The sequence below is a fragment of the Hyla sarda genome, chromosome 2 (assembly GCF_029499605.1).
Source record: "Hyla sarda isolate aHylSar1 chromosome 2, aHylSar1.hap1, whole genome shotgun sequence".
NCBI lineage: Eukaryota > Metazoa > Chordata > Amphibia > Anura > Hylidae > Hyla > Hyla sarda.
In genome coordinates this window covers 501,256,642-501,273,223 of record NC_079190.1, presented here as the reverse complement: position 1 = coordinate 501,273,223, position 16,582 = coordinate 501,256,642, and the positions used below count along the sequence as shown (strand labels likewise).

The 16,582-nt window shown below is 41.4% G+C and overlaps 1 protein-coding gene across 2 annotated transcripts in view; it reads left to right on the top strand.

Annotated features, from left to right (window-relative positions):
- Positions 1-15,742, top strand: part of LOC130357218 (oocyte zinc finger protein XlCOF8.4-like) — a 329,282-nt gene extending 313,540 nt beyond the window's left edge. The window contains exons 2-7 of one of the 2 annotated variants that reach the window (XM_056559821.1): positions 7,864-7,988; positions 8,101-8,271; positions 8,360-8,462; positions 8,604-8,701; positions 8,878-8,959; positions 13,952-15,742. In XM_056559821.1, coding sequence (XP_056415796.1) covers positions 7,911-7,988; positions 8,101-8,271; positions 8,360-8,462; positions 8,604-8,701; positions 8,878-8,959; positions 13,952-14,652 — 1,233 coding nt within the window. In that variant the 5' untranslated portion in view covers positions 7,864-7,910 and the 3' untranslated portion in view covers positions 14,653-15,742. Of the gene's footprint in view, positions 1-7,594; positions 7,989-8,100; positions 8,272-8,359; positions 8,463-8,603; positions 8,702-8,877; positions 8,960-13,951 lie in introns of those variants that run through there. The other variant, XM_056559822.1, reaches the window with a different exon arrangement.
- Positions 15,743-16,582: the final 840 nt, after the last annotated feature.

Here is a 16,582-nt window from a genome sequence, read left to right as displayed (position 1 = left end):
TAAAAAAAAAAATGTTTTCCACTGGAGTACCCCTTTAAGGAGGAGACACTGACTGTAGATAGAGACCTGTGTGTGTTAAGATATTGTAATCTTTGCTGCCTCTTTTTGTAATATTCCTTGTTTATACAATTATACATAATCATAAATCTAAAATCACCTTTAGGATAGCAACTAGAGATGAGCGAACTTACAGTAAATTCGATTCATCACGAACTTCTCCGCTCGGCAGTTGATGACTTTTCCTGCCTAAATTAGTTCAGCCTTCAGGTGCTCCGGTGGGCTGGAAAAGGTGGATACATTCCTAGGAAAGAGTCTCCTAGGACTGTATCCACCTTTTCCAGCCCACCGGAGCACCTGAAAGCTGAACTAATTTATGCAGGAAAAGTCATCAACTGCCGAGCGGAGAAGTTCGTGACGAATCGAATTTACTGTAAGTTCGCTCATCTCTAATAGCAACATTACTTATTCCGATACCTCCTTTAGCTGGTGTCCACCATTTATAACGCCTTGATGGCTCATATCGCTGCTGATAAGGTCTTCTTTATCTTGTAACAAAATCCCCTGATGAACCCCCAAAAAAGAGGAGAGAAACGTGATGGGGCTGTGTAGTAGGGTGTAATAGGTACGAGCAAGAGTCAGCCATCACTAAGGGTTGCTTAAAGGGCGATAACTTCACCAATAAAGACAAAAGAATACCGGTCCACACGGCAAAACAACTAGCCACTGTCAAGAGAAAAGCTATCATGCACAGATATGTCCACACATCAAATATCAAAGTAGTAATATAAATATTAATATCAACAATAAAATACATAAAAAAACAACAACCCAATGTAAGACATAACAAGAGGCTGCCTACTCCACATGCAGATAAGAATCATTATGGTTAGGGGAGCAAATAGACATATTGGCCCTCATTTACTAAGAAAATCGGGTTGTAAGTCTATCTTGCTTTCTTACCCGACTGCTTTTTTCCCTGGTATTTATTATTATGTCGCATCCTGTTTGTCGCACGTGGGTTTTGTTGGTTTTGGTTTCCAACTCCTCTGAGTTGTCGGGAAAAAATCCACAACAATTCAACAAATTCGGGTTGTAAACCTTTATAAATACGTGAGAAAGCTCAGAAATGTCGGGTTACACCCCTTTTTCGGGTTTGGGAGAATCCACATCGGGTCCGTCGGGAAAAAATGTCGCATCGTGTCGCAGACTGGCGCACGATGTCTGCGACATGTGGCAGACAAAGATGCGCCCAAAAAAAACCGACAAATCAAGTCGGGTTTAGAATAGTAAATGAGGGCCAATGTATAAGCATGTCTTATCTCAGACCACCCTACAAAAAAGAATTGTGATGAAGCCGCCTGTGATGTGGAGAAACATGTGGGGTTGGGCATCCACTTTGGGCTTTACATATTCTCCCTGATGTTTTGTAAAATTTAGCTATTTTCTTTTATATCTGTATATTGGGATTTGTTCTATATTACATTCCAAATTCATTGTTGAGATGTTCATTTTGTCTACCGTATTTTTCGCCGTATAAGACGCACTTTTTCTTCCCCAAAACTGGGGGGGGGGGGGGGGGAAGTTGGTGCGTCTTATACGGCGAATACCTGCGGCCATCAATGGCCGGGACCCGCCGCTAATACAGGACATCACCGATCGTGGTGATGCCCTGTATTAACCCTTCAGACGCGGCGATCAAAGCTGACCGCCGCGTCTGAAGCGAAAATAACACTAACCCGGCTGTTCAGTCGGGCTGTTCGGAACCGCCGCGGTGAAATCGCGGCGTCCCGAACAGCTTACAGGACACCGGGAGGGACCTTAGCTGCCTCCTCGGTCTCTTCTCCGTGCCGGGATCCCCTGCGCTCTCCTTCGACGTCATCACGTCGTCGCGCACGCCGTCATCCATTAGGAGCGGCGTGGGTAGCGGCATGATGACGGCGACGTGATGACGGCGATGGAGAGCGTGGATCCCGGGGAAGAAGAAGTCCGGAGCGTCGGGGACGCGGTGACAGCGATGAAGCAACATCCAGGGCAGCGGTGACGGGTCCGGAGCGGCGGGGACACGTGAGTATTACCACCTATCTACTGGTCTTCAACCTGCGGACCTCCAGATGTTGCAAAACTACAACTCCCAGCATGCCCGGACAGCCAACGGCTGTCCGGGCATGCTGGGAGTTGTAGTTTTGCAACATCTGGAGGTCCGCAGGTTGAAGACCACTGGTATTGGAAGTTGTACTCACCTTTCCCCGCCGCTCCGGACTGTCACCGCTCATCACCGCTGCCCTGGATGTTGCCCAGGTCAATTCAGACCTGTGATTTGCCGCGATCCGGGCAAATCGGGTCACAGGTGACCCCGATCTCCCGGAAAATAAGACTGATCGGAGCTGTCAGAGACAGCTCCGACCAGCCTAAAGGATAGGAGCGAGGTGGCAGTGTTGCCACCCCCTCCTATCCCCTGCCATTGGTCGGTCAGGCTGACCACCAATGGCAGGAGGGGGGCGGGGGGGTTAGAGTTCATTTCCCCTCGCTCTGAGCAGCGATCGAAGTCGGTACAGAGCGGGGGGAACACGGGCGGCGAGGGGGGGTGGACATGGCCCGGCTTACCCGGACCTGCGGAGGCGGTGGCATCGCGGAGCAGCGGCGGCAGGAGGAAGAGCGGCGTCCGGAAAGTGCGGCTGAGAAGGCTGCAGTGAAGATCGCGATAAGTGATCTTCACTGTGGCCTTCTAAGAGCTGCAAAACTACAACTCCCAGCATGCCCACACTGGCAAAGGCTGTCCGGGCATGCTGGGAGTTGTAGTTTTGCAACATCATGAGGTCCGCAGGTTGAAGATCACTGTTGGGTGCAGAATCTTTATTTTTTAAGGTTTTGCACCTATAAATTGGGTGCGTCTTCTTTGACAAAATCACAATAAAAATCACGTTAAACGTGATTACTGGAAGTACATACAATTGTTTCTTAATTTAAGGGGATTTTTGCCCAGTGGTGGGGGTCATGGTTGTGTACACCAGATGGTTCATACACTTCTGTAGGACGGACTGAGATATTAATCGTCTTTTTGCTCCCCTAACCCTGCTGTTTCTTATCTACTCGTGGTTGTACGCGGCCTCTTTTGTTATGTCCCGTGTTGACTTGCTTTTTATTTGTTCTATATTTTTTTTATATCATCCCTTCTTTATTCTTCAGCAGACCCCGTCATTCTATAATCATTTCCTAATAAGGGTTTTTAGTATTAATTGGTCATTAAGTCATTTATAGTCAAGTTTACCAATAGATTTCCCCGCAGGGTCATCCAATAGTTCCCATTTTTCCCATACACTTAAAATATTCCCAAAAGCTTTATTGAAAACTTAGCACCTAAAATGAAAACATCAGTGCAATAGCCTATTGCTAATGTGCAATGAATCCTGTTACTCAGCCCCCCTCGACATGTTTCACTACTGCTGTAGCGTTATCAAGAGGCAGCGGGCATCTGAGTACACAGCGCTGCGTTTGGGGTTTTAATACCTCGGATGATGACGTCACTGAGAGTCTTTAGGCCAATCACATGCTCTTTCCCGGTTTAATAACTACTCATAGGTCGGTGTATTTTGATGGACACCGGGTCTGTGCAATAGAGCGACTCATGCTGTGAGTCATATGTGCACGTCACATGCGCTAAAACTTAGTCTTGTTACCTGCTCGTATTGTCTCTCTCGCGAGACCAGGCGGCCGCGTCCTATGTGTGTTCGCGTATGCGCGAACAGATAGTTTTGCCTGCTCTCGGATCCCTCGGGATTCCCGTCATGTGCGCGCTGTGACCTGCGCGAACACTTGGTAAATTTAAGCTATAGAACTAACTATGCCTGATCAGATACACAGTTTGTCCCTTTGTCCTATACACATAAATGGTACAAGGCGTGACATTACATTATCTACAAACTCAGTGTATATCCTATTCTACAGAGGGAGTAGTAAACTATAAATCATTAAAAGTGGATCTCCATTATAGATGATAAGTCATTTATAGGGCTCATTCCTCATAGATTCATTCATTCTCTAGATAAGTCTGTGAGAAGTAATGAAATCCTTATAATAGGTTGTATGTGATATAATATGGAGAATTACATCTATGTGAGATAAAGATGGAGAGTCCTGTGTATGGTGTCATGTCTGGAGGTGGAGGGACACAAGACATCATGGTTCCCAGTATACATGTTGTTGTGCTCTCCCCCTCCCCCACCCTTTTCCTCACAGGTTGTTTCTGTACTTAGTTATTCTGCCCAGCAACAGCTGCTCTGATAAGAGATGGATTCCTGGTTCTGATTGGACGCCCAGATTCTGCCCAGCAACTGTGATCTTCTGCCCAGCGATGCTTCTGCCCCCCCAACAGCATTCTGATTGGTTACAGGCCCAATGGCGGGAACTGTTTTTTCCCCCTAAATACAGGACTCTGGTGTCTCCAGCTCAGTCAGCCTGTGGTGAAGATTAGGAGAAGGGAACTCATGTGTGGACATGTTTATTATTATAGTTCTGGAATTTTATTATTACCACTTTTGCAGAAAGTAGTACAAGAAAAAACTTTTTTGGGGAGCGGTGTACTAATCCTTCCGTTGGTAACACTTTTGAATGAATAAAATTCACACTTACACTTGGTGAGTGGTTACTAGAACCACTCACACACTTTCAAAAGCCCGTAGATACAACCAGTGATCTCTTATATCAGTCCTTTCTCCGCATCAATCCTCCTCGGCAAGTGACTCGTCACTCCGAATAATATAATGAAGAAACACAAAAACAAATATAGGAGAGCGGACAGGATCGATATTCATATGCAGCCACTTTACAACTTTCCAAGCGCAATTTTACTTACTTCGGCGAGAGGGTTTTTTCGTCCTTAAACCCCCCTCAATCCGGCTAGCCTTCGAACAAGTTTGTTTTTACCACGCCGTCCAGATATATGGCACACCGTCAATCGATCACTTCTTTTTCGGATCCGTCCGAAATTTTTCTTTAAAATCACTGCAATGCACTTAACTTCATTCAAAATAATAATTTATTTCATAATCCATACAATCCGACGCGTTGCGGGGAGAAAATTCCCCTTCCTCAGGGATACCTATTCCTAACACAATTAATTTTATATGGATCTATGACCCCATGTTCACCCAGAAACAATTGTCCATTGGACGAAACATTAAAATACCAAAAATTTCTATTTTCTTTATACTCGCTCAATACATTCATTAAAACCATTCGGAATCAATGTATTTAGTTTAAAAATATAAAAACTTTCTCTCCTACATAAAGTGGAGAATCTACGTAAACTTTCCGCTATCTGCTCCACGGGAATCACCCGTAGCAACCCTGGGTCTGCATTATGATGTGTTAAAAAATGACGGGAAACACTATGCTTTAAATATTTATGCTTGATATTAAATCTATGCGAATTTATTCTTTTCCGAAGTGTTTGAGATGTGCGGCCCACATATTGGGTCCCACACAGACATTCGAGCACATAAATGACAAAATTGCTAGCACAATTTAATCTGGATTTTATAGGGATTTCCTCACCAGTGGACGCACTTTTTATTTTCTGTTTCCCGTTTTCTATATGTGAACAGGTACCACATCTCTTTTTGTTACATCTAAACGATCCTTTCAGTGTTTCTTGTTCTTTTTTTGTTTTTTTATTCATTATATTTGTATTTAATCTAGGGTATGAAGGTGCAATTTCTTGTGCAACTGTTTTTGCTCGCCTATAAATGAACTTTGGCCTGAATTCATTAGTTCCTAGAGCTTCTTTTAAAAAAGGGTCTTGTTGTAATATATCCTAATTTTTTTTTTAAATAATTTCTATTTTTTTGGCATCTCTAGAATAACGAGATACAAATGCTGTACAATAATTTATTTTTTTCTCCTTTTTATCTTTTTTCTTATAGTTTAGACTTTGTTTTTTTATTTGATCTGTTCTTACGATAAGATCTGCTTTTTTTCTAGCGCCTTCAACAATTGATACGGGATAACCCTTATCTAGAAATCTATTCTCTATTAATTAATTTGATTTTCATAACATTTATTTTCAGAACAGTTTCTTTTTATTCTGTTTAGTTGTCCGAACGGAATATTCACCTTCCAATTTTTTTTGATGACAGCTTTTAAAATGCAGATAGCCATTCGAGTCAATAGATTTAAAGTGCATGCGAGTATTAATTTTATTTTCTTTTATATATATTTCTAAATCCAAAAAAGTTATATTTTCTGTATTGAGCGAGTATAAAGAAAATATTAATTTGTGGTATTTTAATGTTTCGTCCAATGGACAATTGTTTCCGGGTGAACATGGGGTCATAGATCCATATAAAAGTAGTAATTGTGTTAGGAATAGGTATCCCTGAGGAAGGGGAATTTTCTCCCCGCAACGCGTCGGATTGTATGGATTATGAAATAAATTATTATTTTGAATGAAGTTAAGTGCATTGCAGTGATTTTAAATAAAAATTTTGGACGGATCCGAAAAAGAAGTGATCGATTGACGGTGTGCCATATATCTGGACGGCGTGGTGGAAACAAACTTGTTCGAAGGCTAGCCGGATTGAGGGGGGTTTAAGGACGAAAAAACCCCTCTCGCCGAAGTAAGTAAAACTGCGCTTGGAAAGTTGTAAAGTGGCTGCATATGAATATCGATCCTGTCCGCTCTCCTATATTTGTTTTTGTGTTTCTTCATTATTACCACTTTGTAATTTGTTATTTTGGTTATAATTATTTAGTTATTTATTCTTGATCAAATTCTAATTTATTTAACGTTTACAAAAATATTGTGGATGATTTTATCCACCAGCTCAGTTGTGTATTTATTTTAGAGTTAAGTTGGGTGGGACCTATGGGGCCATGTTCCTCATCAGAAGAGAAAATGCTGATTGTTTCCCCTGATTATCATATGAAAAGGTCTCGGAGTATCCCCGGTATCTCTTACAGATGTAAATAGGGGTGTGACCAATATGTCTCCACCCTGCAATACAATGTGTAAATGAAGGCTGATCCCAGGAGGCCATAGAATGCTAAAACTGGTCTGACAGGTTCTGGCCCCATCATTCTTACTTTACATATTGTAGGTGGGGGAAGGGAGGCCAATCTGATGGTGAAAAGGGTATAAAAGACCCCAGCATGGCTCATATGGGAGGACTTACCAGGAGAATATACTTGGGACACTGGAGACACTGACTGGAGATAGAGACCTGAGTGTGTGGAGGGTCCATGTATGGTGACTAGAACATCTCTGAGGTGACTGGAAGTAGAAGGAATTATAAGATAATATAATCTTTACTGTCTCTCTCTATAATGTTCCTTGTTTATACCTTGTATATATCTCCATATCAATCCAATAATAGATTTAACAGATATTTTACAATATCAATTTTTTATACTTTTTTTTTTTTTTTTTTATATTTTTTTTATTTAATTTATTGCTTCTAACCTTAGAACACAATCCAGTAAGATGGTGTAAATTCTTAAGTGGTGGACTGTGGAAAGGGACAGTCAGTAGAGCAGATCGGAGGTGGTAACAAATGTCTTGGGAGAATTATTGGGTTATTACCTTTGGGTAAGGGGGGTATGAGATATATGGAGGTGGAGATTAGATCTGCAGTGTATGTGTCCTGTGTAACCCTGAAGTTACTTTATAACTAGGGTGACTGACTACTTATATATACACAGATATCATAATGTAATAATAATGTATATATAAGATGCCTCAATAGCTAAGTCACCTCCATTGCATGCTGCTCGCGGTAATCCTTTATAATTCACAATAAGGGAGACATTGTACTTCATGTAAGATGTTTTTTTCAAGTGTGATTTAGTGCTTTTCTTTGGGTTCCTTAGGTACAGGATTTTCAGACGATCATCTTATTCTTCAATTACGACCAAGGATGGAGGAGGACAGAGACCACATGTCTGGGAGGATATTAGACCTCACCCTAGAGATGATCTACTGGATCACTGGAGAGGTGAGAGGGTCACATGACCTCACTTGTATCTCTATTAATAAAGCAGGGAAATGAGCGGAAAGGTGCGGGATTCTTCTTCTCTCTGTAGTGATCAGTGTCTCCCCATACACAGGATTACACAGTAGTGAAGAAGTCGTCTGGTGAGTGTGTGACACCCCGTGTGTCAGGAGGCTGGAGCAGGAGCCAGAGCCCCGCCCCCGAGGAGCCTCCACCTCATTCACTGATACATGAGCAGAAGATCCTAGAACTTACCTCCAGGATCACTGAGCTGCTGACTGGAGAGGTGAGTGCTGCTGGGAATGCTGGGACATTATACAATAACACCAAGGTATGAAGTGTCTGAAAGATAACTGTATCATTGTCTTTGTCAGGTTCCTAAAAGGTGTCAGGAGGATTGGGAGTATTTATTAGGGCACAAGGATATGTACAAGGATCAGGTCATGATGGAGGATCACCAGTCCCTCACATCACCAGGTAAGAGGAGAGAGCAGGTTTGTGGATCTCCTAGATTCCCCCATCATCTGATCATCACATATAACAATGGATTCAGTCACTGTGTTTATTTCCTGTTTAATGTGATTTTTATTGGGATTTTACTGTGTTTATTTCCTATAGATGGATCCAGTAGTATAAATCCCCCAGAGAGATGTCCCCGTCCTCTATATCCCCAGGATTGTAAAGAGGAAGAGGAGGATATCCCACTGGACCATCAGGTAGATGTTGAACATGATCTTTCTCTTCACAGAACATTAGTCCAGGACTTCAGCCTCATCTAGAATAGAACATTTTGGGCCCCAGGGTTGATGTCCCTGGTTCTTGTCTTCTTGGAGTTTCTGACCTTTTCCTGGACATATAATAAACTTTGGTTCCTTTCTGATTTTTTCTTCAGGTCCTTAATGTTGGATCCGTGCAGGAAAGTTCTGGAGGAACGAGGAGAGAACTGGAGGAACCCCGATCAATGTCGGAGAATGGTGAGAGCCTCCATGCATCTTTTATTTTTAAGAGTTTACTCAAAAGTTCTCCCTGTTCCCAATGAGATATATATGACACACCGTTTATACTCGAGTATAAGCGAAGTTTTTCAGCACAATTTTCCGTGCTGAAAACGCCCCCCTTGGCTTATACTCGAGTGAACTGTGAGGGGTGGCTTAGCTGTGAGGGGATGGTCCAAGCCGTCCATCTTCGGCCATCTATGCTGCAGGTACCATCCGGTGGGGAGGGTTAGTCGTTCCGGGCTGTCCATCTTTACCGGGAAGCCCTCTTCTCCACTTCGGGCGGGCCCCGAACTAGTGACGCTGCATTGACGCCACCGCGCAGGGACGTTCATGCTCAAGGACGTCACTGCACGTCGTCGTCAAGGCAACGTCACTAGTCCGTGGCCAGCCCGGAGCGGAGAAGAGGGCCTCCGCGATATGTTAATGACGGGGGTCTGAATGATGATGGGGGTGTTAATGATGGGGGTCTGGATGATGAGAAGGGGGGATGAGTCAATAACTTTTCCTAGGTTTTTGGGGTGAAATTAGGGGCCTCGACTTATATTTGGAACGGCTAATACTCGAGTACATACAGTAGATACCTTATGAGCTCTTATTTATCCTGTGATTTGAATTACTTGATATCATCCTGTTTTACTTTGAGGCTCCATAGAACATTATTTGCTATTTGTCTATTCTGAACCATTTCAGGCTGGAGATACATTGACTGTACATTTCTTTATTAATGTGATAGCAGATAGGAGGCCAGAAAATGTCTTCCTTGTGGTCATTATTATAAGTATTATTGTTAATAACTCAATTAGTGCCACCACATTCCATCCTATTCCTTGGTGCTGGTAAAATGTAATATAAAATAAGTAAAGAAAAAAAATTCTAAAATTACAATGACAAAACAGATTGAAGAGCAAATAAAGATTCAGTGTAAGACTTGTGTGACCACGGTTTTTGCTTCTTAATAAAAAAATAAAATAAAAAAAATTACCAGTCTATAAAGGGTTTTGGGACCCAAGTATTAGTATCTGTGGGGTGTTGGCCTCCATGTATTAGTCTTTAGGCTATACTGGGATCTAGACAAGTGCACAACCAAAAATTTCGATTCGTTTAGTTTTTTTTTGGGATTAAAATTTTTCGGTTCTGTTAAACCTTTGGGATACAGTAATTTGTTTTATTCTGTTTTCGGATGCATTCGTATTTTTTTTTTTTCGGTTCTATTCGGAAACTGTTTGGCTTACTGATGAATTTATTATTTTGGATCTATTCATTATACATGTCGTTAGTTTTATTTTAGTTTTCGGGTGATTTCGTTATTCGTTTTTATGGTCATTGGAGATGGAGATTCCTTTTTGTAATAAAATTTCGTAGGGTACCATTAAAAAACTAAAATAAAAAAGATTCAGTAGTGAAGGAAAAAATTGTATCTAACAAAATTTATCTTTTTTTATAACACATTTTTTATAAATTTTTAAACAGGGATCAATTTATGTGGGCGGGCAGGGTACTAAAAATGTAGCCGACAATAATAAAAATGGAGTGTGTGTGTGTTTTTCACTTTTTTTTCTTACATTTTTTCAGGTTGTACTACTACTCTCAGCATGGAACACACTGTTCCATCATGGGAGTAGTGGTACCTGTACTAATTGACAGTTCCCGGGGTTCGTTGCGATCCTCCTGTATAATGTATAGATGTGGCGGCCGCTCTTTTTTGGTCCCCTGCACTGATGTATATATACACCTATTCATATTTCCTGCAGAGAGCTGTGATTGGCCAGATGGTTCCAGCCTATCACAGCTCTAGGAATATGTGTATATATAAGGCAGTGCAGGGGACCATAGAAGAGCGTCCGGCCGCCCGCATCTATACGAAGGATCCCAGCGGGTGTCAGGAGTGACCTCTACTGTGATCTTTCCTTAACTGCAGGTACTACTACTCCCAACATGGAGCACACTCTGCTCCATGCTGGGAGCTGTAGTACCTGCATTAATAGACAGATCACAACAGGTGTCAGAAGTTACACTCACTGCGATCTGTCTATTAATGCAAGTACTACAACTTCCAGCATGGAGAAGAGTGTGCTCCATGTTGGGAGTAGTAGTACCTGCAGGTAAGAACAGATCACAGCGGGTGTCACTCCTGACACCCAATGTGATCGTCCTGTTTATAGCAGAGATGAGCGGCTTTCTCCTGCGCTTGCCTCTCTGCACTATACTCCGTCTGGCCCCTCACTCATTCATATTTCCCTCAGAGCTGTGATTGGCTGCAACCATCCGGCCAATCACAGCTCTGGGCGGAAAATATGAATGAGTGATGTTCTATTCACATCACTGGCCGGAGTACAGAGCAGAGATGTGAGCGCTGTATAGAGGCGCATCTCTGCTATATAATGGACGACCGCATCGGGTGTCAGACTGATACCCGGGGCGATATGTCTATTAGTACAGGTATTACTACTCCCAGCATGGAACAGTCTGTTCCATGCTGGGAGTAGTAGTACTACCTAAAAAAATTTAAAAAATTGAGAAAAAAGTGAAACACACACATACACTTTATTAAATGGTCACTTTCTTCTAAATGAAAACAAATTTTGTTTGAACAAAAAAAAATTAGTTTTTCACAATTTCGTAGGCATGTACAATTCGTTTTGTTATGAATTAGGATTCATTCGGATGTAAATAATTCGTATATTCGGATCAATCCGAATGTACGAAATTTGAACAATTCGGACAAAAACTAATTACGTCCGAAACGAATTGCACAAGCCTACTGGGATCCATGTTCCATACTCTACAGTGTATTCCGGTCCATGTATTAGTCTTTAGGGGGTATTGGGGTCCATGAACCTGTTTTTATGGTGTTTTGAAAATAATATACTAGGCTTAAGGAGGTATTAAGTCCATGTTCCTGTTTTTATTGGGCTTTGGTATTAATATAGGACATATTAAGTCTTGGTATCCTGAGAAGGTTCTGGCCTTTATTAAAGGGGTACTCCTGTGGAAAACTTTTTTTTTTTTTAAATCAACTGGTGCCAGAAAGTTTAACAGATTTGTAAATTACTTATATGAAAACAATCTTAATCCTTCCAGTACTTTTTAGGGGCTGTATACTACAAAGGAAATGCTTTACTTTTTAGATTTCTCTGATGTCATGACCACAGTGCTCTCTGCTGACCTCTGCTGTCCATTTTAGGAACTGTCCAGAGCAGCATATGTTTGCTATGGGGATTTTCTCCTGCTCTGGACATTTCCTGAGGTCAGCAGAGAGCACTGTGGTCATGACATCAGAGAAATCTAAAAAGTAAAGCATTTCCTTTGTAGTATACAGCCCCTAAAAAGTACTGGAAGGATTAAGATTTTTTAATAGAAGTAATTTACAAATCTGTTTAACTTTCCGGCACCAGTTGATTTTAAAAAAAAAGTTTTCCACAGGAGTACCCCTTTAACATCTGATAGTGACTTGAAGGAGGTAATTACTGTAACTCCATCTATTACTTATCGTAAAGGACGAAACATCCAGGAACAATCTGTCAAGAGTCTTTATCAGGAAAAGTCAGCTACATCATGGCTTCAGTCGTCAATAAATTTGATAATAAATTATAAGTTTCACATAAATATCACACAGTAAATGTACGGCCAATATCAGTATGGGCTTATCAGGGATCAGTCCTGTCAGACTTACCTGATCAATCTGATCAGTTTCAATAATGAGGTCATGAGATGTATCAGAGAGGCATAGATGACCATTATGTAGTATGGAAAATATCACTCAATGTTGTGAATTCATCCTATAGGAGGCAAACAAAGGATTAGAATAGAAAATTCTAGTGAGTTAAGCATGAATGGGAAAAATGGAATAATCGGGAGGAGGTGTATGACTCTATTTGGCTGCATTCATATAACATTTTAAAGGGGTACTCCGCTGTTCAGCGTTTGGAACAAACTGTTCAGAACGCTGGAGCTGGGAGCTCGTGATGTCATAGCCCCGCCCCTCTGTGATGTTACGCCCCCTCCCATAGACTTGCATTTAGGAGGTGGGGCTATGATGTCACGAGCTGCCGGCTCCAGCGTTCGGAACAGTTTGTTCGAAAGGCTGAGCAGCGGAGTACCCCTTTAAGCCATATCCCGTGCTACATATCTTCTCTCTGTCAATAAGTGATGCCGACATATAGGCCGATGTGTTGGCCATGGGTCCACAGACTTCTTTCGGCCAAATCTAGTTTAAATGGGACTATGGTCCTGGCATTTTCCAAATGTATATGCTGTTTGTGTGACCATGTTTTAGCCTTACACAGAAAGTGCATACATTCGGGGTTATGGATTGAATGTAGTCACAATAAGACAATGGTTGGCCCATTGATGTAAGTCATTAGGCAATGTTTTGGGCTCCATATTGGCCACCATTTTTTGACACTATGCTGACGTAATAGGACTTAAAATTTGATGTGAATGCAGCTTTACTTATAACACCTGTTTTAGTGCGACTGGTTTTAAAGGGGAAGTTTGAAAAATCATATCCACTATCCTGTGGAGTTGCTGATCTCCAGAATGGGGCCTGACTCAAGAATGGTGGCCCACTCAACCAATAACCGGTTAAGATGAGATATCGCTGTAGCCAGTAATTGAATCCCACAACCAACTCATCTAGGAAGGATGGGGACAGAGCACTCAGAGAGGTCATTCGGGCCCAGTTCTGGAGATTGTAGGGGGTCCCAGTGGTCAGACCCCGGTTTAGGAACTTATCTCACAATCCACAGGATAGGGGATCCCTTTTTACAACCTGGGGTTCACCTTTAACTATAGAGCCTTTATTGTAATTAGTATGACATTTTTTTTTATTAGTAACTGGTATTGGAAGATTCCTTTAAAAATATATATATATCCACACACATATAGTTTATGACATGTTTTTGACACTGCTTTATTTACATTTTTTTTGTTTTGTTTTTTATTAATTATATTTGTTTATTTTTACAGGTGAAGAATTGATAAGACATCCTCAGGAACATTTCCTTTTATCTCCCTATACTGAAGTGGAGGATGATCAATCACTCAATGACAAAAAAAGAACTGAACCTATTCTTTTTGGAAATGCCGAATGTGGGAAACCTGTTGAAAACATATCTCTTCTTTTCCTGCATGGGATAATTCATATAGATGGAAAGCCATTGTCTTATTCAGAATGTGGGAAATCTTTTAGACAAACTGTAAGTCTTGTGGATCATCAAAAAAGTCACACAGGGGCTAAATCATTTTCATGTTCAGAATGTGGGCAATGTTTTAGTCAGAAAGAAAATCTTCTCAGTCATCAGAGTGTTCACACAGGAGGGAAGTCATTTGTGTGTTCAGAATGTGGGAAATCTTTTAGTGATTCAACAACTCTTGTAAATCATTTTAGAATTCATACAGGGAAAATGCCATATACGTGTTCAGAATGTGGCAAAGGTTTTACTCAGAAAGCAGGTCTTATTAATCATCAAAGAAAACACGCAGGAGAGAAGCCATTATCATGTCCTGAATGTGAGAAAAGTTTTCTTTACAAATCAAGTTTTGTTAAACATCTGCAAACTCACACAGGGGAGAGGCCATATTCATGTTCAGAATGTGGTAAATGTTTTTCCTGTAAATCAAGTCTTTTGGCACACCAAAGAGTTCATTCAGTGAAGAAGACAATTTAATGTACAGATTGAAGGACTTGTCGTAAGGTTCAAGAGCTCTTGTAGGATCTATTGCTTCTTGCCTCCATATACAGCACCAGACCTGTCCAATGTGGAGAAGCCTCAGAATGCAGCAGATGTTTTAACTAGAGCTAAGCAAACCTTCCAAAAATTTTTTAGGATGTTTCCTTTAAGTCATTTATCAGATTCATGTAGTATTGGGCAACTGATTTGCTGGGCCGATAACAGGAGCAGGGACTCCTTTTTCTGATAGGATTCCCTGCAAGTTAACTTAATTTCAGTTGGTAATGCTGAATTTCATGATCGTTAAGTCACTGCTGGACATGTCTGACTGCAACATTCTCACCATTAAGAACACCTGGGCCAAACTGAGAATTCATGTCTAAATGGACTAGTTGGCCCAGCTATTGGAAGTGTGGGACCACCTCAAGACAAAAAGATTTATTGTATCTCAATGAAAGATTAAGTTCCCTTAAAGGGGTACTCCGCTTCCCCATCATCCGAAGCATTTAGTTCCGTGGGTGTTGTGACATCACAGCCACGCCCCCATGATGTCACTCCACACCCCCTCAATGCAAGTCTATGGTAGTGGGTGTGACGGTCGTACTCCGCTGCCCCAGCGTTCACAACATTTTGTTACAAACATTGGGTGCGGACAGCGGGGGTTGTGATATCACGTCCATACTCCTTGTGTTGTCACACCATGCCCCCTCAGTGCAAGTCTATGGGAGGGGGCGTGGCCCGCTCGTATAGATTTGCATTGAGGAGGCATGGCATGACATCACAAGGGGAGTGGCCATGATGACATGACCCCCACCGCCTGCACCCAGCATTCTAAATCTCTGCTGCACAGAGATCACAGGGGTCCCAGCAGCGGGACCCCCGCGATCAGACACTTTATTCCCTATGCTTTGGATAGGGAATAAGATGTGTAGGGGCGGAGTACCCCTTTCAGCACCAAAGATAACAAACAAAAATCTGCTGTGGTAATTTTTTAGAAAAATAAAAAAAACATTTTGCCCCCCAACAACCCTCCCCCCCCCCCCTCCCCCAAACTGTTTTTAATAAGATCTGACTGTCAAATCAAATTGTTGTCAAGGTGGAGCTTAACCCCATCCCACCATGGCAAATTGTATGAGGGCTTATTTTTGTGGGACAAGTTATACTTTTTACAATCTAATGTATTGAAAAAGAAGAAAAAAGTAAAAATATATTTGTGGGTTGTGAAGTTGTAAACAAACACAATTGAGTAATTTAGTTTTGCTTTCATTGTATGGTAAAATGACCTGTTCTCTTTATTCTGTGGGTTATTGTGATGGCAATAATACCAATTTTTTTAAGTTTTTCTTTTGTTAAAAAATAAAAATTCCTCTGCATCAATATGTACTTTTTATTGTGTTTTTATTAATATTTTGTTTCAATGGTAATAATCCATAAAACCATTCAGTCAAATAATTGCTCACAATAATGTAAAATAGGACAATATATAATGCCTCAAATATATTAAATCCTCCTGAATGAAAGCATAAAAAAAGAAAGACCCCAAGAGCAGCAGTATCGATGGACAAAATCACTCACAGAGCGGAGAGGATGAAGGCCGGTCGGCCAGTAACCCCAAAACTGGTCTCCAGTATTCATCCAATAGATGAGTCCAAAGTGTCCAGAGAGGTCATGGTCAGGCATTTACTATGGCAATACACAAAATAAAAAAAATACCCAAAAATCTCTGAATGCGACCTCTGTGGACCCTGTTGGACTTTTCTACTGGGTGAATATTGCGTGTAAAATCACAGCCTAAAAGAAACAGCAAATAATAAAAAATGCTGTTATCTCCAGTTACTATCATATAAAACAACCTAAAACCGGGTCTTTGCCAGGTCTTAGCTTGTTTTATATGATCGCATTTTTTTGGGCACTACAGGAACCCTCT